The sequence below is a fragment of the Manis javanica genome, chromosome 16 (assembly GCF_040802235.1).
Source record: "Manis javanica isolate MJ-LG chromosome 16, MJ_LKY, whole genome shotgun sequence".
In the NCBI taxonomy this organism is placed as follows: domain Eukaryota; kingdom Metazoa; phylum Chordata; class Mammalia; order Pholidota; family Manidae; genus Manis; species Manis javanica.
Genome location: NC_133171.1, coordinates 14,074,734 through 14,089,113, shown reverse-complemented (window position 1 = coordinate 14,089,113; position 14,380 = coordinate 14,074,734). Strand labels below are relative to the sequence as shown.

General features: G+C 44.2%; 1 protein-coding gene across 11 annotated transcripts in view; it reads left to right on the top strand.

Annotated features, from left to right (window-relative positions):
- Positions 1–14,380, top strand: part of SLC22A23 (solute carrier family 22 member 23) — a 164,293-nt gene that overhangs the window by 30,977 nt on the left and 118,936 nt on the right. For 6 of the 11 annotated variants that reach the window (XM_073224087.1, XM_073224088.1, XM_073224089.1 and 3 more), the window contains exons 2-3: positions 6,574–6,677; positions 12,059–12,213. The exons of 1 other annotated variant lie outside the window; for it this stretch is intronic. In XM_073224087.1, the coding sequence (XP_073080188.1) occupies positions 6,574–6,677; positions 12,059–12,213 (259 nt within the window). The remainder of the gene's footprint in view (positions 1–6,573; positions 6,678–12,058; positions 12,214–14,380) is intronic. 4 more of the 11 variants (XR_012126005.1, XM_073224093.1, XM_073224095.1 and 1 more) reach the window with 1 other exon arrangement.

Sequence of the window (14,380 nt, the reverse complement as noted above, 5' to 3'; positions counted from 1 at the left end):
TGGGTGTGTGTGTTCTTGCCATTTCTCTTGTCTTCAGTTAAGAAATGCAGAGCATGGCATATCCATGATATATAAAACAATTGTTCATGAGAAGCTTCTGAAATGATACGATAATGGGGAAATGGTTGCCAAAGAATTGCAACCCTACAGTTTTCTAAATTACTATGACTCAGAAATTTTGAAATTTCAAGCCATATTATCCCTCTTGTTGTATAGATCAGAAATGTTTCCTTTTATATCAATGGACTATCCTCAGGCTTAGAGCAGATGGCTTTCACAGAGAAGGGTAAACCTTCAAGGTTTCTGATAGAAGAAGCTCAAATGGGGATCCCCACCAGATAGATGAAACTTGGGGGAAATTTTCCTTCAGTTCCCTAAAAAGTGTTTTCTGCTTTAGTCAGTGATTGTTATGTAAATAAACTTCACGCTCAGAAGATCTGATTTGTTTCAAGTCACTCTCCAGACAGGCTTTCTCAAGGCCAGAGTTCATAGTGTGGTAATACCCATATTCCTGAAAAGGTAGGAAGGGTTTATAGTTGCTATTTTTTATTTTTAATAATTTTGTCAGCCTCACACCATTTCTTCCACCTGCCTCTGTGAGAGCTTACATTATATTTACCTATATTTATTCTCTCATTATAAGGTTTTTAGATTAATTGTTGAAAGTTTGGAAAGTCAAGAAAAGTATAAAATCAAAAATAAAACTCAGGTTTTTTCAACCCTCCAGAGATAATCACTTAAAATAATTTGGAATATCGTTTTCTAATTCCCTGGCATACATAAACATCTCTTCTACTCACTGCTGTTTATTACACTGGGGCTTCTCCTACCACTATCCATGAGCATTTTTCTCAGTCACTAGTTTTTAAAAGCAGAATTTTTAATGGCTGGGTGGTATTGTTGGAACATTTAGTCAAGTTCCCATTTTTTACTCTTTTAAGTTACACCGTGAACATCATTGCACTGGGACCTCTGTGGGCATCTCTGGTAATTTCCTTGGGGAAAAGTACCAAGAAAGGGGATTGCTGAGATGAAGAGTTTACGCTATTTAAAGTAATGTGATGTGTTTGTCAGACTGTCTTCCAGAAACACAGTGCCCAGTTTACACTCCTAGCACAGATTTGCACCTCTGTGTTAATCCTGCATCTTTGGAAAATTAAAAAAAAAAAAATTTGGAAAACAAATTATGCCTTGATTTTCGTTACTAGAGTTGAGTATTTCCCAAGTGTTTCCTTAAAAACTATTTGTGTCATATTTTGTTGATTGGGTGCTTTACCCATTTCCAGTTGGAGCATTTGTCTATATTGCTATGTAAATAAAAACAATAGTAAGGATATTAACCCTTTGGATATTGTTGGAGAGGAAAAACATCTTTTTTCCTCTACATTCCTAGGATCTGTGGCTGGGGCCCTGGAAATTAGATTGATAAAAGATAGAGTAACAGGAGAAAAACAAACATATGTTTATTAACATACATGGTTCACAAACACATGGGGGTGCTCAGTGGTGAGTAGCTCAAAGCAGTGCTAGAACTTGGGCTTATATTCCGTCTTAACAAAAACAGTAACTTTACAGAGAAGTGACAAGACAAAGGAAAATGGGTTTAGGCTCTCAGGGGAAGCAAATTTGGGAAGATAAATGTAAGGGGGAAACAAATGGAAGGTGAGGGTCATCTTAGTAAGGTTTGTTTGCAGACTTCAAGACCATAAAACTTCCCCAAGGGAAGGGGCTTACGGCAGTCCTCATTTCTCCGAAGTTTCTGCTGGTAGTCAGATAAGCTAAGCCCTGAGAAGTCTTCTTTCTGCATCTGTCCATTCTTGTTCGCCTTCAGCTCAAAATAATCTTTATGCCAAAGTAGCCTATTTCAGGGTGGCACATTCTGATCCCCTACAATATATTTTATAAATTTAGGATCTTTATGAATTTGCTGATGGTATTTTGATGCATGGAAGTTGAAAGTAATAATTAAAATGAATAATAATTAAATAGTTAACAGTTAAATGGGTAAGACCTATCAGTCTTTTCCTTAGGTAGTTTTTTCCCCTTAGTTTTTATCCTTAGGGGTCTCATCTCCACTTCAAAATTGAGTAAGTTATCTGATTTCTTCCAATTTTTTTATGTCATTTTATATTTTATTTTATCATAGGATTCATGATTGCTGAAAATGAGATTGATTTCCTTATCTCTTTTATTATTTTCCATCTTCTTTAGAAATTTCATTAGTTTCCTTGAATGTGTATTTCTCTTCTCTGGCAAATCAAACAATCAGATTATTCCTTTGAAAATAAGGTAAATTTTATTTCTTGTCTTCTAGCTTATTCTTAAAATAAATAGGTAGAAAAATTGTCTGCCAGATTTTTTGTGACTTCTGCCCCTTTTTTTGAACAGAACCTGTGCCACTCAAGTTGAGAACACCTTTTAGGGTCAGCCACCTCGCCCTTCAGTCATGGCCTGCAGCACCACGGGGCATGACCATAGACTGCCCCTGGTTTTGGGACAACTGCCGAGCAAGCAAGCTCAGATTATGAAACGGGGCCATGACTTTAACGCTTTTATGATCTTGTTAAACCTGCTGATAAAGTGTTAACATGCTTAATTAGAGGATTGTTTTCATTGTTCTGTAGGGAATAGATTGGGGGGAAGCGGGAGTTAACTCTTGGAGACTCTTGTATTATTATGTTCAGGAAGGAAAGATGGTGACATGGCCTACGTCCTGTGCTCTCCTAGAAAACTCCAAGGAAATTTAATTGAAATAAGGTTCTTCTTGCAGATAACAGAAACTGCTCCAAGTGTTTAAGGAGATCAGAACTGAATCCAGGGAAATAGTGCTCCCTAAATTGCAGAAGCAGCTATAGACGGGGTCTCCAGAAGGATTCCTAGAACAACTCCCTGGACATGGCCTGCCCAGGGAGCTGTATCACAGTTAAGAGGCTGGGGAATCAGGAAGTCACTGTCTAAACGCTGGCTCAAGAGGGCCCCTGAGCCACCTCCAGACCAAACCCCTGCCAGATCCAACCGGCCACATGGATGGATGTCCCACTTACTCCTCCTAATTCACATCTTCCCCAAAATCAGAACTAGGTTGTGTACTGAAAGTTATTTTGGGGTACGCAGCTGATTGGCAGAATCTAAATCACATTTGAAACCTTGATGTGCTCCGAGCCCTGTATGTCCCCATGAGTCAGGTTATGCGTGGTGGGGATGGAGTGTGCCAACATGTACAGGATGAGTCTGCAACGGAGAATCCTCGGGAACTGGTGTTTGATTTGATGTGGGGTGAGGGTGAGGAGAGGGAGGTGACAAGGGTCATATCAGAGATAAAACCTATTACGTTAAGTCCTGGCTTGGTACATTTTAGATTCTTTGAAGTCCCTCAGTCCTGGCTTAGTGAAACGATCGACTGCTGTATCTTACTGATAGTCGTGCAAAGAAATTTCGAGAGCAAGAGGATCTCAGAGCTTCCTCATACTTCTGAAATTCCTCTGGAGATTACTATGTCTGAACATACTTGATTTTCCCAGTACATTTTATCAATACCAGCAGTAGAAGTCAAACAAGGGATGCTATCTCAGCAGATTCCAGCCACCCCACCCCACCCAGTGTATGGAATGTGCCTCAGCGGGGGGCCACCAGGCTCTCAAGGCTGCTGTTTCAGGCAGATCCCCAGGCATGAGGAGCCTTATCTTGGCAAACCTGCAGGGGCCTAGAGTCAGTCCATCTGTTGACTCCAAGATGCTGTTTACTCCAGTGCCTAACTGAGGGGGCTGAGCACCAGGGGGCTGCCTTGTCCTGGATTCCCTGGCTCCTCCCCCAGGCTGAGCGCCACAGTGCCAGTTCTGTCCTCTCAACTGTTTTAATTTTCCACCTAGCATTGTTAATTGATAGAGGCTGCACTGAGAAGGCCACTGAATATCTTATTAGGTGGAAACTAAACTGGGCTATAGCTGCCCAAGGCCAGGTAGGGTTATTTTCAGGTGGCTGAACTCACAACATTTCTGGCAATTTCCCCTACTTCTCCAATGCTTTTATTAAAATCTCTTTTCTCTCCTGGCCATCTAATGAAAGCATAATGTGCTCCTTTGCATTGCTTGACCTCAAATAAACTCATCAGTAGGCAGTCTGGATGGAGACATGAGAAAACGATTGCCTGCCACGGAGCTGCTGCCCATGTCCTCCTCCTCAGCAGAAATCTGGGAGCAGGTGTGCCCATATCTTGCCAAGAACTTGCCAGGCTGAGGCACAGGAAGGTGTGACATGATTGGGCTTTTAGTGGTTACAGGTGTTGTGAGCACCTCCTCTCCCAGATTAGCCAGGTGTGCTTATAGATGTTGCTCTCTCCCTCCTGGAGTGGACTGCTTTCTGGGTGGGGTCTTCTGCTGGGCAGAGAGGAGAGACAATAACTAGGAATGGCCTCAGAATGTATAAACCCAGCTGAGGAAATGGGATATGCACACACTGCTAGTTATGATGCTGTAACTCACATTATAAGGCAGCCCCTGCACTTCTGAAGTTAGAGATAGGTTGAAAGGTGTTTGTTATTAAAAATACATTTTCTCCCAGAAACAATATGTATGTGAATGTTCAGTTTCCAACTCCAAAAGCCCTCTTAACTTATAATCTAGTTTTATAATCCTGCATTTGCAGTAGAAAACAATAGACCACACTACTGTGCGTGTCTCATGCAGTATTCACTTCCACCTTCTCTTGGGAATAGATTGAACTTCAGCCTGGGACTGTGAAGCTCCGTCATTATCTTCTGGATGGCAGGGAAATAGCAGGACGGGGCCAGCTTCTGGTTCTTAGACTTGAGTGAGCATCAGAATCACACGGAGGGCTTGTTACACTACGTTCCTCCGCTTCAATTCCTGAAGTTCTCCTTCAGTGAGTCTGCGGTGGGGCCCACGACTTTGTATTTTTGCCACATTCCCAGTGATATTAATGCTACTGGTCCCTGGAGCACATTTTGAGGACCTGGAGTAGATGCTGGAGGGAGTTAACCCTCTGAAGAACTCCTGGTCTGAATCTCACTTAATGGCGAGATTCTGTGCAACTAGCAGTGGCCCGCTATGCAAACCCGTGACTAAGCCTTGGCACTGACGAGTCCCAAACCAGGCTGTGTTGATGAGACCTGCGTGGTCTGCTTGCACTGCATTTCTTCCTGAGCCTGGTGTGGGAATCGCTCTGGAAGCAGGTTGGGTAGAGGAGTAAGTTGCTCTCTGCAGGTCTCTGAAAAGCCGAAGATGATTCGGGGGCTTCAGTGAGCAGGCAGACATCCCAGGGAGTCCAGGGGGCAAAGTGACATGCAGCTGCCTTCTGCTTTGTGGAGGCCAGGCGCCTTACTCCACAGCCATGGATGCAAAAGCTTGGCCCTTCCCAAAGCCCACTGAGGCTGAGACCCACAGCTAAGGGCCCTTGGGGACATCCATCAGGCTTCCCACAAGTTTAGAGCAGAGAGGAAACCAGAACTTACAGTGCCCTTTAAGGATCTCCTGCATTAAACCTGGGCATCAAGATGGACAGAAAAGGGGATGGGGGCCGAGATTCAGCCTCAGCCCAATGCCATGCACACCCCCATGCCCACCCACAAGCCCTGTTGCTGCTTCCAGAACTCCTCCTGTGGCCTCCCCAGGCCCTACCTCATCGTCTCTCCCATCTCCGCTGATCTTGAGTTAAAGCTCCAAATGGGATGCTTTCTCCACTTCTTTCCACCAGAAGGAGGGCATCTGATGGGATGGGGGGCTACAGTCTACATCGGACCGCTGGCAGACACCCAGCTTGCCTGTCCCCAGGGCCCAGGTGTAGGCTGTGTGCTCACCTGTGTTCCACCTGGACACACAGCACTTTGAGGGAACAAACATGGGTTTCCTGTTTCTGCAAAAGGAGAATAGAAAAATTAGAGAATTATATTTATTTATTTTATTAAATAATAGAACAATTGTACAAATAGTCTAAACGTATTGTATTCACCAATTGATTGGCTTTCTCTCCAGGAAGAACAGATAAGTTTTGAGTGGAATATAGAAAAACACAAGGGACATTTATGAGGAAAGAAATAGGAATGTTTAGTGAATGATATTTCAACATTGACTGTTAACTCTTTTTAAGACTGCTTGCAAAGCTTGCAGGGTGTTTTGGGATGGAAACAGAAGTTGCTTTTAATTCCCTCATGTCACCGTGATACCCCGTACAAAAAGTCGGCAGGGCCTCCCAGCCCTGGAGTGTGCGTGACAGCCCTGCTGGTAGTCAGGGGCACCCAGCGACTTGGCTCCCTGGCTTGGGGGTTGTATTGCCTGTGGTAACAGAGATGACAGACGTCCTAGGTGTCACAGGTTACTCCTTGCAGATTTTTACAATCTGTCTCAGACTATAACATTACACTGTCTTTTGTGGGCAAATTCTATTTCTTGGTGTTGGAGTTTCAAAAACATTGAAGAGACTGCCAACAGTATGTGTGACGAGGCATGGCACATTCTCATGGTCCTTACTGCAGTTATTGTATCGCCCATGTGATTGACTACAACTAGCATCTGTGTATGTTTCTCTCTGATTTATTTTCTATTTGCCCCTCTCTAGTGGGATCTTGTGTGTGATAATGCCTGGAAGGTCCATATCGCTAAGTTCTCCTTACTGGTTGGATTAATCTTTGGCTACCTAATAACTGGATGCATTGCTGACTGGTAAGTACCTATGTGCCCACAGTGCGGCCCCTTGGGAGCCACAGCAAGCCTTCGCTGGCTAAGAAGGAGTGGTCAGTGTAGGCTTACTGTTACTGAATCTTTTCTCTGAGCAGAAGGCTGAAGCCATCACCTTGAGAATTCAGAACTGAAAGAATTGGCCAGTACACATAACAGACCTTTTTGAAGTCAAAATTTAAATTCATTGTAATTTTCTCACTGCTAGAATCTAGCAAAACATGCATGCAGCCTGTAGACTGGGTTACTACTGACATTCAGTGTTTACTTAGCAGTAGACTGAGGACATAGGTTTCGGTCTCTGAGGGATGGATGAGCAGCAGGCATGAAAAGCCAGGGAGGGGAGGAGCTAGAGATTCCACCCACCTGGGCTGAGCCCATGGGGCTGTGCTGATTAGCACCCCACAGTGCCACACCATGCTAGAGAGGGGCAGTCCTTGAAGTGCCATTGGCCACGATCTGCAGGGTGGTGGGGAGCTGGACCTTGAAGAGTGGACAGCATTTGGATACACTACCCAGGCACTGCAGGCATAGGAAGGGCAGGAAGCAGAGGTGAGGAGGTCTGAGCGCTAGGAGCAAATGTAAGCTTCAGGATGGAGAGATGAGGCAGGGAGGAGGAGATGGTGGTAGAGGTGGCAGGAGTGATAATAGCAACAGTATTAGCAGCTGACGCGTACTGATCAATTACAATTTTCAGGCACTGGGCTGAATATTTCCATACATTAGAATACCCCATTCTCACACACTCTGCTACTGTTATTACCTCTGTTTTACAGTGGAAAATGGAAGCACAGAGGTCCAAGTGCAATCCCCAAGTGCACTCAGCTTCTAAGGTGCAAAGCCAGGTTTTGAAACGAAGTCCCATGGCTCCAGAGCCTGCCTCTTCACGAGTGTACTACAACACTTTTATTTAAGGCATTCAAGGGTCACAGGGGCGGCAGCGATGTCACATCTGAGCAGGAGACAGCTGCTCAATGTTGACAGGATTTTCAAGTAATGGGACTGCTCAGGAGAGGGTCACGGAGTAGCTGGTCCCCCCACTTGACATTCTCTTACTTTAGAGGAATTGTTTTTGTGAATGAGGACACCTTGGGCCCAAGGACATAATAAGGGCCAAGAGTTATTTGGAGCAAGCTCCTTACATCTTGTGGCTTCACCCACCATGCCCTCTGAACCCTGGTCAGCTGAGGAAGCTGGCTGAGGCTGAGCAAGAGCCTGGGGGAACAAAGCAGCAGATGGAATCCAGAGGGGTTCCAGGACCACTTTCAAGTTCTAGACATTTTTTCCTAAAAGCTAACATTTTGGGGGGAGTTCCTTGTATTAATATATAACGTGATTGCCTGTGTTTTTAGATTTTGCTTAATCATCATTTATAAGTGTTTCTTAAGGACACATTCCCTGGGGACAGTAGCAGAGAAGCTGTTAATGACCTCTGGAAACCTATACCGAGGCCCCCTTGGGGTATTTTTTTGGGGGTGGTGGGAGTTTTTTTTTTTAACCAAATACTTGAGATAATAGGTTTTCAGAATGAGCTTTACTAATCCTAATATTTTAACCATGAGAACGTTTATTTCCCAGTAATCTGCATTGAAATAGGTTAGGAAGATACACTAATACAATCCATGTCACTTCTTTCTAAGAAACACAGACTTGACTAAGGTTTTAGTGTCCTTATTCAGTGACTTAATAGGGAAAGTAAATATGAACTCTATTCATGTATTAGTCTTTAATGGTTTAAATTGTTCAGAGGCTGTATCTGTGATTATTTACTTCCTGTATATACATACTGTCTGGTCCCCCTGATCACACAGCAGACCTGGGGACAAAGGACAGCGGAGTTTGGGGCCTTCCGTTGTCAGAGACCAGAGTCTAATGTTGCACCCACTTCTCTGCAGTCGCTTTCACAGGCCCATGGTGGGTGGCGTGGGTGCCCAGAGAGACAGGCAGGCTGCTTTGTGCTCTGGCCTCAGCTCCAGTGTAAGGTTGGTGTTTTCCACATTTTATTTCTTTATTTATGGCATTTTACTCCCTGTGGAGCCTTGCTTAATAGGAAACAAACACATTCAGAGGGAACTTCAAACTTGACAGCTGCTACCAGCCAGTTCACGGCTGCACAGGGAAATTGATCAAGCCATAGGTTCAGCTTTCTAACACTGCAGTCAGCATATCATGAAACTGAAGTATATACATTTTTCTTTAAAAAGTTACTGTTTCCCCACAGATCTTGTGTGGGGATATTGCATGTGTGGTGACACGTGTTACTTGAAATGGAGGAGAGGGAGTAGCCAGTTGGTGCTGTGCCAGTGTGCACCCTCCCCTCACTTTTGGTGCTGCCAAGGGGTGTTCTGTGTCCCTTCTCCCACCAGCCCTGGGAGGCTGGACCTCCTTGGCTGCACCAGAGGACCCCTTACCCTCCAGCTCCTGGCTCAGCCTGGTGTGGGGGGAAACCTGGAGGCCTGAGAGTGAGTGGGTCTCTGAGGGGTGGCTGCCTCCCGCCAGGGACCCCTCCACACAGCCTCTCCCTGGGCTCTGAGACCATCCTTCCTCGGAAGCCCCATTTGGGGGCAGCCCCAAGCTTTCTCTCACAACTTGCCCACACTTTTGCAAATGATTCCTTTATTAAAATCTCCTCCTTTATTAAAATCCCTCCAGTTGTGTGGGACGTCTGTTTCCTATTGAGACCCAGTATGATTTCTCTGTAGCTGCTGTAATAAATTCCACACACCCGGTGGCACACATTGATTAACTTACGGTTCTGTAGTTCACACTGGGCTAAAAGCAAAGTGCCGGCAGGGTTATATTACTTTCTGGAGGCTCTAGGAGACAGTCTGTTTCCCAGCTTCTTCCAGCATCCAGAGGCTGCTCACATTCCTTGGCTTGTGGCCCCATTCTAGCTTCAGAGCCAGCAGTGCCGGTCAGGTCCTTCTCATGCCATCTCTCTGGTCCCCTGCAGCCAGGAAAAGGGGATTGGACACACCTGGATAAGGAGTAAAGGTCATCTCAAGGTCCGTAATGTTAACACATGCACAAAGTCCCTTTGGCCATGAAAGGCAACATACTGACAGGTTCTGAGGATTAGGAAATGGATGTCCTTAAGGGCCAATATTCTGCCACCAGAAATGCTAATTGATAAAAAGCCCTCTACAACTACAGACTTAGCAGTGTGATTTCATCAGTCATGGCTGATGGGATGCTGCTCTGGGAGAGAGCCAGTTCACACTAAAACCCCGTGGTTATAACTCACATCTGTTGAACCCTTGCTAAATCACATGCACGTATCTACACCTGACGACACCCACATGAGGTCAGCATTAACTGACCGACCCTTCCTAAGGAAAGCACTGAGGCTCGTTTGAATGAACTTGAACTTTCTCAAGACCATGCAGTGCTGAAGTGCCAAGCCTGCAATCAAGCCTGGGTGCTCTGAGTTTAAGACTGTGTATAGCCTACAGTTACAACCATTTGGGAGGGAGAGATTTAGAATAGTTTCCTCAAGTTAAAAAAAAAAAATAAGACTCTTTACCAAAGTAGCAGGACAGGGCGACCCATGTTTGATAGGCATTGGGAATGGGCATGGGGAGATAGGCACGCAGGAAGGAATCATAAGCTAAAACTTGTCAGTCTGCTTTGTGCCAGGCATTGTGCTGTGTCTGTCACATCTTACTGATCTTAGTAACACCATAAAGTAGGAGGCATATCCCCATTTTACAGACAAGGGAAGTAAAGGAAAATAAAAATGGAGAAATCAGATTTTGTTTGTTTCCCTTCATTTTAGGAGACCAACCAAGCCATTTTTAAACTGTATTTCTGCAAATGAGTTGGGCTGGGAGAAAACTACCTATCAAGTCTTTCCTGATAGGGATTCGCAACCCCAGCACCAATCAAGGGAAGTAATGGCTAAAATCTCTGGCAAAGATAATGGACTTACATTGCCACTGAACTCATAGCCTTGGCCTTATTTCACTAAAACAAAGTGACTAACAGAGATAGTTGGAAACTTAGGAAATGCAAGTGAAATCATGTCCTATAGTTGCCTCCCTCAATTTTCTTGAAATCCCATTCATCTCCTTCATAGGACAAAGCCATGAGTACTTTACTGAGTATGGCTTTTCTTCTTATCAGCTTTATTAAGAGGTAATTTACACACTATAAGTGTGCACAATTCAGTGAGTTTTAGCTTACTTACAGAGTTACACAGCTATCACCACATCCTAAGCTTAAAAGATTTCTAGCACCTTAAAAGGAAATCATACACCTACTTATAGTCACACCCCATTCTCATCCCCAGCGCTAGGCAACCAAGAATCTATTTTTCTACTTTCTGTTTCTCTTTGCCTTTTCTGGGCATTTTTCTTTTATGCAGATGCCTTGTCATAAGTATGTCTAAAACTGAGTTCAAAATATTTACCTTTGGGGTATTGAGGTACCCTTGGCAAATTGCTCCAATTGCTCTGTGAGCTATCTTTCTAGTTCAAGCTGTTTATGTCGTGTGTTCATTTGTGTGATGGAGAGTTTAGGTTTGTTTGTTTTTTCCTAATGAGTTAATGAAGGAAAAAATGGAAGGCTAGCCTGGGAGGGATGGAGAACTGTGACCTCCCATTCCCCTAGACTCCCATACTCTCCTCCCAGACACACCTTGAAGCACATCGCCCCCTAGTGGTCGCCTATCTCACACGGACCACCTCTGCAATCCACCAGCCTAATGTCCTCTCCAGAAACACAGTGGACTGGGCACTTTCCAACTCCTTGCTGCCTGTTGGGCTTCACTTCAGGTCCACACCTGTTATTTAAAGTTCAAACCATCTTAGTTTAGACTGTGATCCCTTAAAAATTAGTTCTCATCACATAGCTGAAAAAATCATTGGAAGTCTCAACTCTGGCTCGTGTGGCCGCGCCTAAAGTCAGGTGCTTGACAGGTGATCTGCCACAGAAAGGAAATGAAGTCACTTTGCTCAGTGTCTGTGTTGACTTTGGAGCCAGTTCCAAAGGTCAGCGATTTCTTAAGACATTTTATGTTGGATGTGTATAGATTTATGGTTGGGGAGTTATTACTGGTTTTGTAACTTCCTTGGATTCTCCCCCTGTATACTCAGAGATGGGCTCATCAACAGGATTTGGGCTCTTCTCTCAATTATGTACACAGTGGCTGTGAGATCTGTGCTCCCTTATGTACAAACGAGGTGGTTGGGTGAAATTTCCCGAGGGCCTTTTTACCCCTAGATCTACCAAAGTGGATCTAGATTGTATGAAGACTTTTAAGCTAGTACTCAACATTTACTGAGCACCTGCTGAATACTGGGTTTAAGCATCTATCATTGCAACCTTGAATAACAATGACTGCTAACATTTTCCCTCTCTATCTGCAGGGTTGGCCGGCGGCCTGTGTTGCTGTTTTCTATCATCTTCATTCTGATCTTTGGACTGACAGTGGCCCTGTCAGTGAATGTGACAATGTTCAGCACACTCAGGTTCTTTGAAGGATTTTGCCTGGCTGGAATAATTCTCACCTTATATGCATTACGTAAGTAGGATGCTTCACAACTAGTCTTAAAGAAATTAGCAAAAGTATTGCTGCTGCCTGTGAGGCTCTGGGAAGGGAACTCTGCATGCTGTGGTTTAGGACAGTGGTCTTTTGGAAGCACAAACTTCAATGGCCTCAATTGTTATGAAAAAGCTTTCTTAAGCAAAGTCACCCAAGACCCATTGTATCCTGATTCCCAGCTTGGGCTCAGGGCACATTAAAGGACATGGAGGGTTGCATAATTGCTTGAAGAACTGGGGATCAACCCATAGCTGAGATGAAGGGGTTTTTGCTTTCCTGTAGAATTTCCTGTGTTGATATTCCATGCACTTCCAAATCCAGTATGTGATGGGGCACCCCTGAACTTGGTTCCAGAAGACTATACCAAGTACCTGCTACATTTGGTCTGGGCTTAGCATTTTGATTGACTCATTGAGTTTTTCTTATTTTTTTTCTAAGGCTATACAGAATCCAAATTTTCCACATTCTCATGTACCCAGATACGGCCTTAAATGGTCTGGACTTGAAGGCTAAGCATTGGTACTAGAAGAATAAATGGCAGTCTTTGTTAGTATTTGCTCTTTTTATGGTAAAGAAAAATGTCCATTGATCTATTGTGTTTGTTGGCCATAATATTTGCTCCTGTCAGGTATGGTTATGTTTCACTTCTGTGTGGTTGGTGTTTTCTAGAGCACAGCCTTCTCTATAAGGAGAAGGAAGGTTTTAGGCATCAATGGTTTCCTTATTTTCTAGTTTTATACTTTTTAATCACCTTGTGGAATGATCTGTTAGGAATAATGTAACATGATTGTATGTTTTGTCTTTCTTTTTCCCTTTGATAACTTAGGTAGGAGTTAGTTATAAAGTAGCAGCATCCATTGTGATAAGAGGAGTTCTTACCCTCTTAAATTTGCATATTAAAGTCTTTGATAACTCTTTCAGATAACATGAATTTTTGTTCCCTTACTTTAGAGAATAGACCTACAACTTGCGATAGTTTGTAGTCACAAAGAAGGTATGACTGTAGAGAAAGGTGACGAATGTATTCTAAAGCCGCATCGTCAGTTTGTCCTCCTCCTCCAGTGCTGCACTGAATGGTGGTTTCTTAGAAGTTAGCTTCCCAGTTTATTTGCATTTACTTTGGCACCCTTGTCTCTTAGGGGGTCCTTTAGGAATACACGTGTTCAAGGTCAGTGGGCCTATGTGATGGCTGTGCGGAGGTTTTGTTTCTTGGAACAACCAGCACGGGCACGGGGCTTGAGTATGTCCGGGAGCAATGCCTGGTGGGGCTTGGGCCCCACACAGCCCTTGGCCTGTGCACAGGAGCAGGTTCTGTGCTCTTTTCTTGAAGAGTCCCTGGCCCTGCTCTCAGATGCTCTCTTGCCTCACATTATGTGCAAGCTGTGATGGTGGCTTCCCTCTGGCCCCTGCCCTTGTGGGGTTGTTCCTGGTTCTCATAGGAGGATGTCCATCTACCACCTCCTCAAGGGCGTTCATTAAAGGGAACAGCTCTGCACACTGGCAGCATGGAATAGCTCCCCTTTAGGATCTTAGCAAGAGCATGACCACCATCGCGCCCCTCAGTGCTTATTCCCCTCAGCAGAGGAAATGTTAGTGGAAAAATGCCTTAAACAAAGATGACATACTGGTTTTATCTTGCCAACTGCTAATGATTGGCTAAGGATGCCAGAGAACTCAGAGAAGACTTCAGAGAACACTCCAGGACTCAACAGGAAAGAACACTTTGACCCATTGGCCATGTCTCCCAGCAACAAGGAAGAAGGGTATGGAAGGTCTGTAGGCAGCTGGCACTTGCCATGTCTACAGACGCTCCTTGAAGTAAGCCAGAGCAAGAGAGATGTCCCCTGACTTGCATCATTCCAGTCTAACTTAGAATTGTTTTACCGACTGGTGTTGTGACATCATGCCATTAGTTCTATGTGACCTTTTGCTATATTTACTGTACAAAATGAAGCTAAGGATTTTTTCATGATACAGCAGTGAGCTCTTTATAATGAAAAGTTCTCTTCTGCTTCAGAACTGTACCATGTGCTTATCCTAGGAAACTGCTTTGCTCTTATCTCATAGGCACAGAGTTATGTGACCCTGTAAGCTGCAAACTTTCTTTAAATGGCCAGGTAGTAAATATTTTAGACTTTGCAGGTCT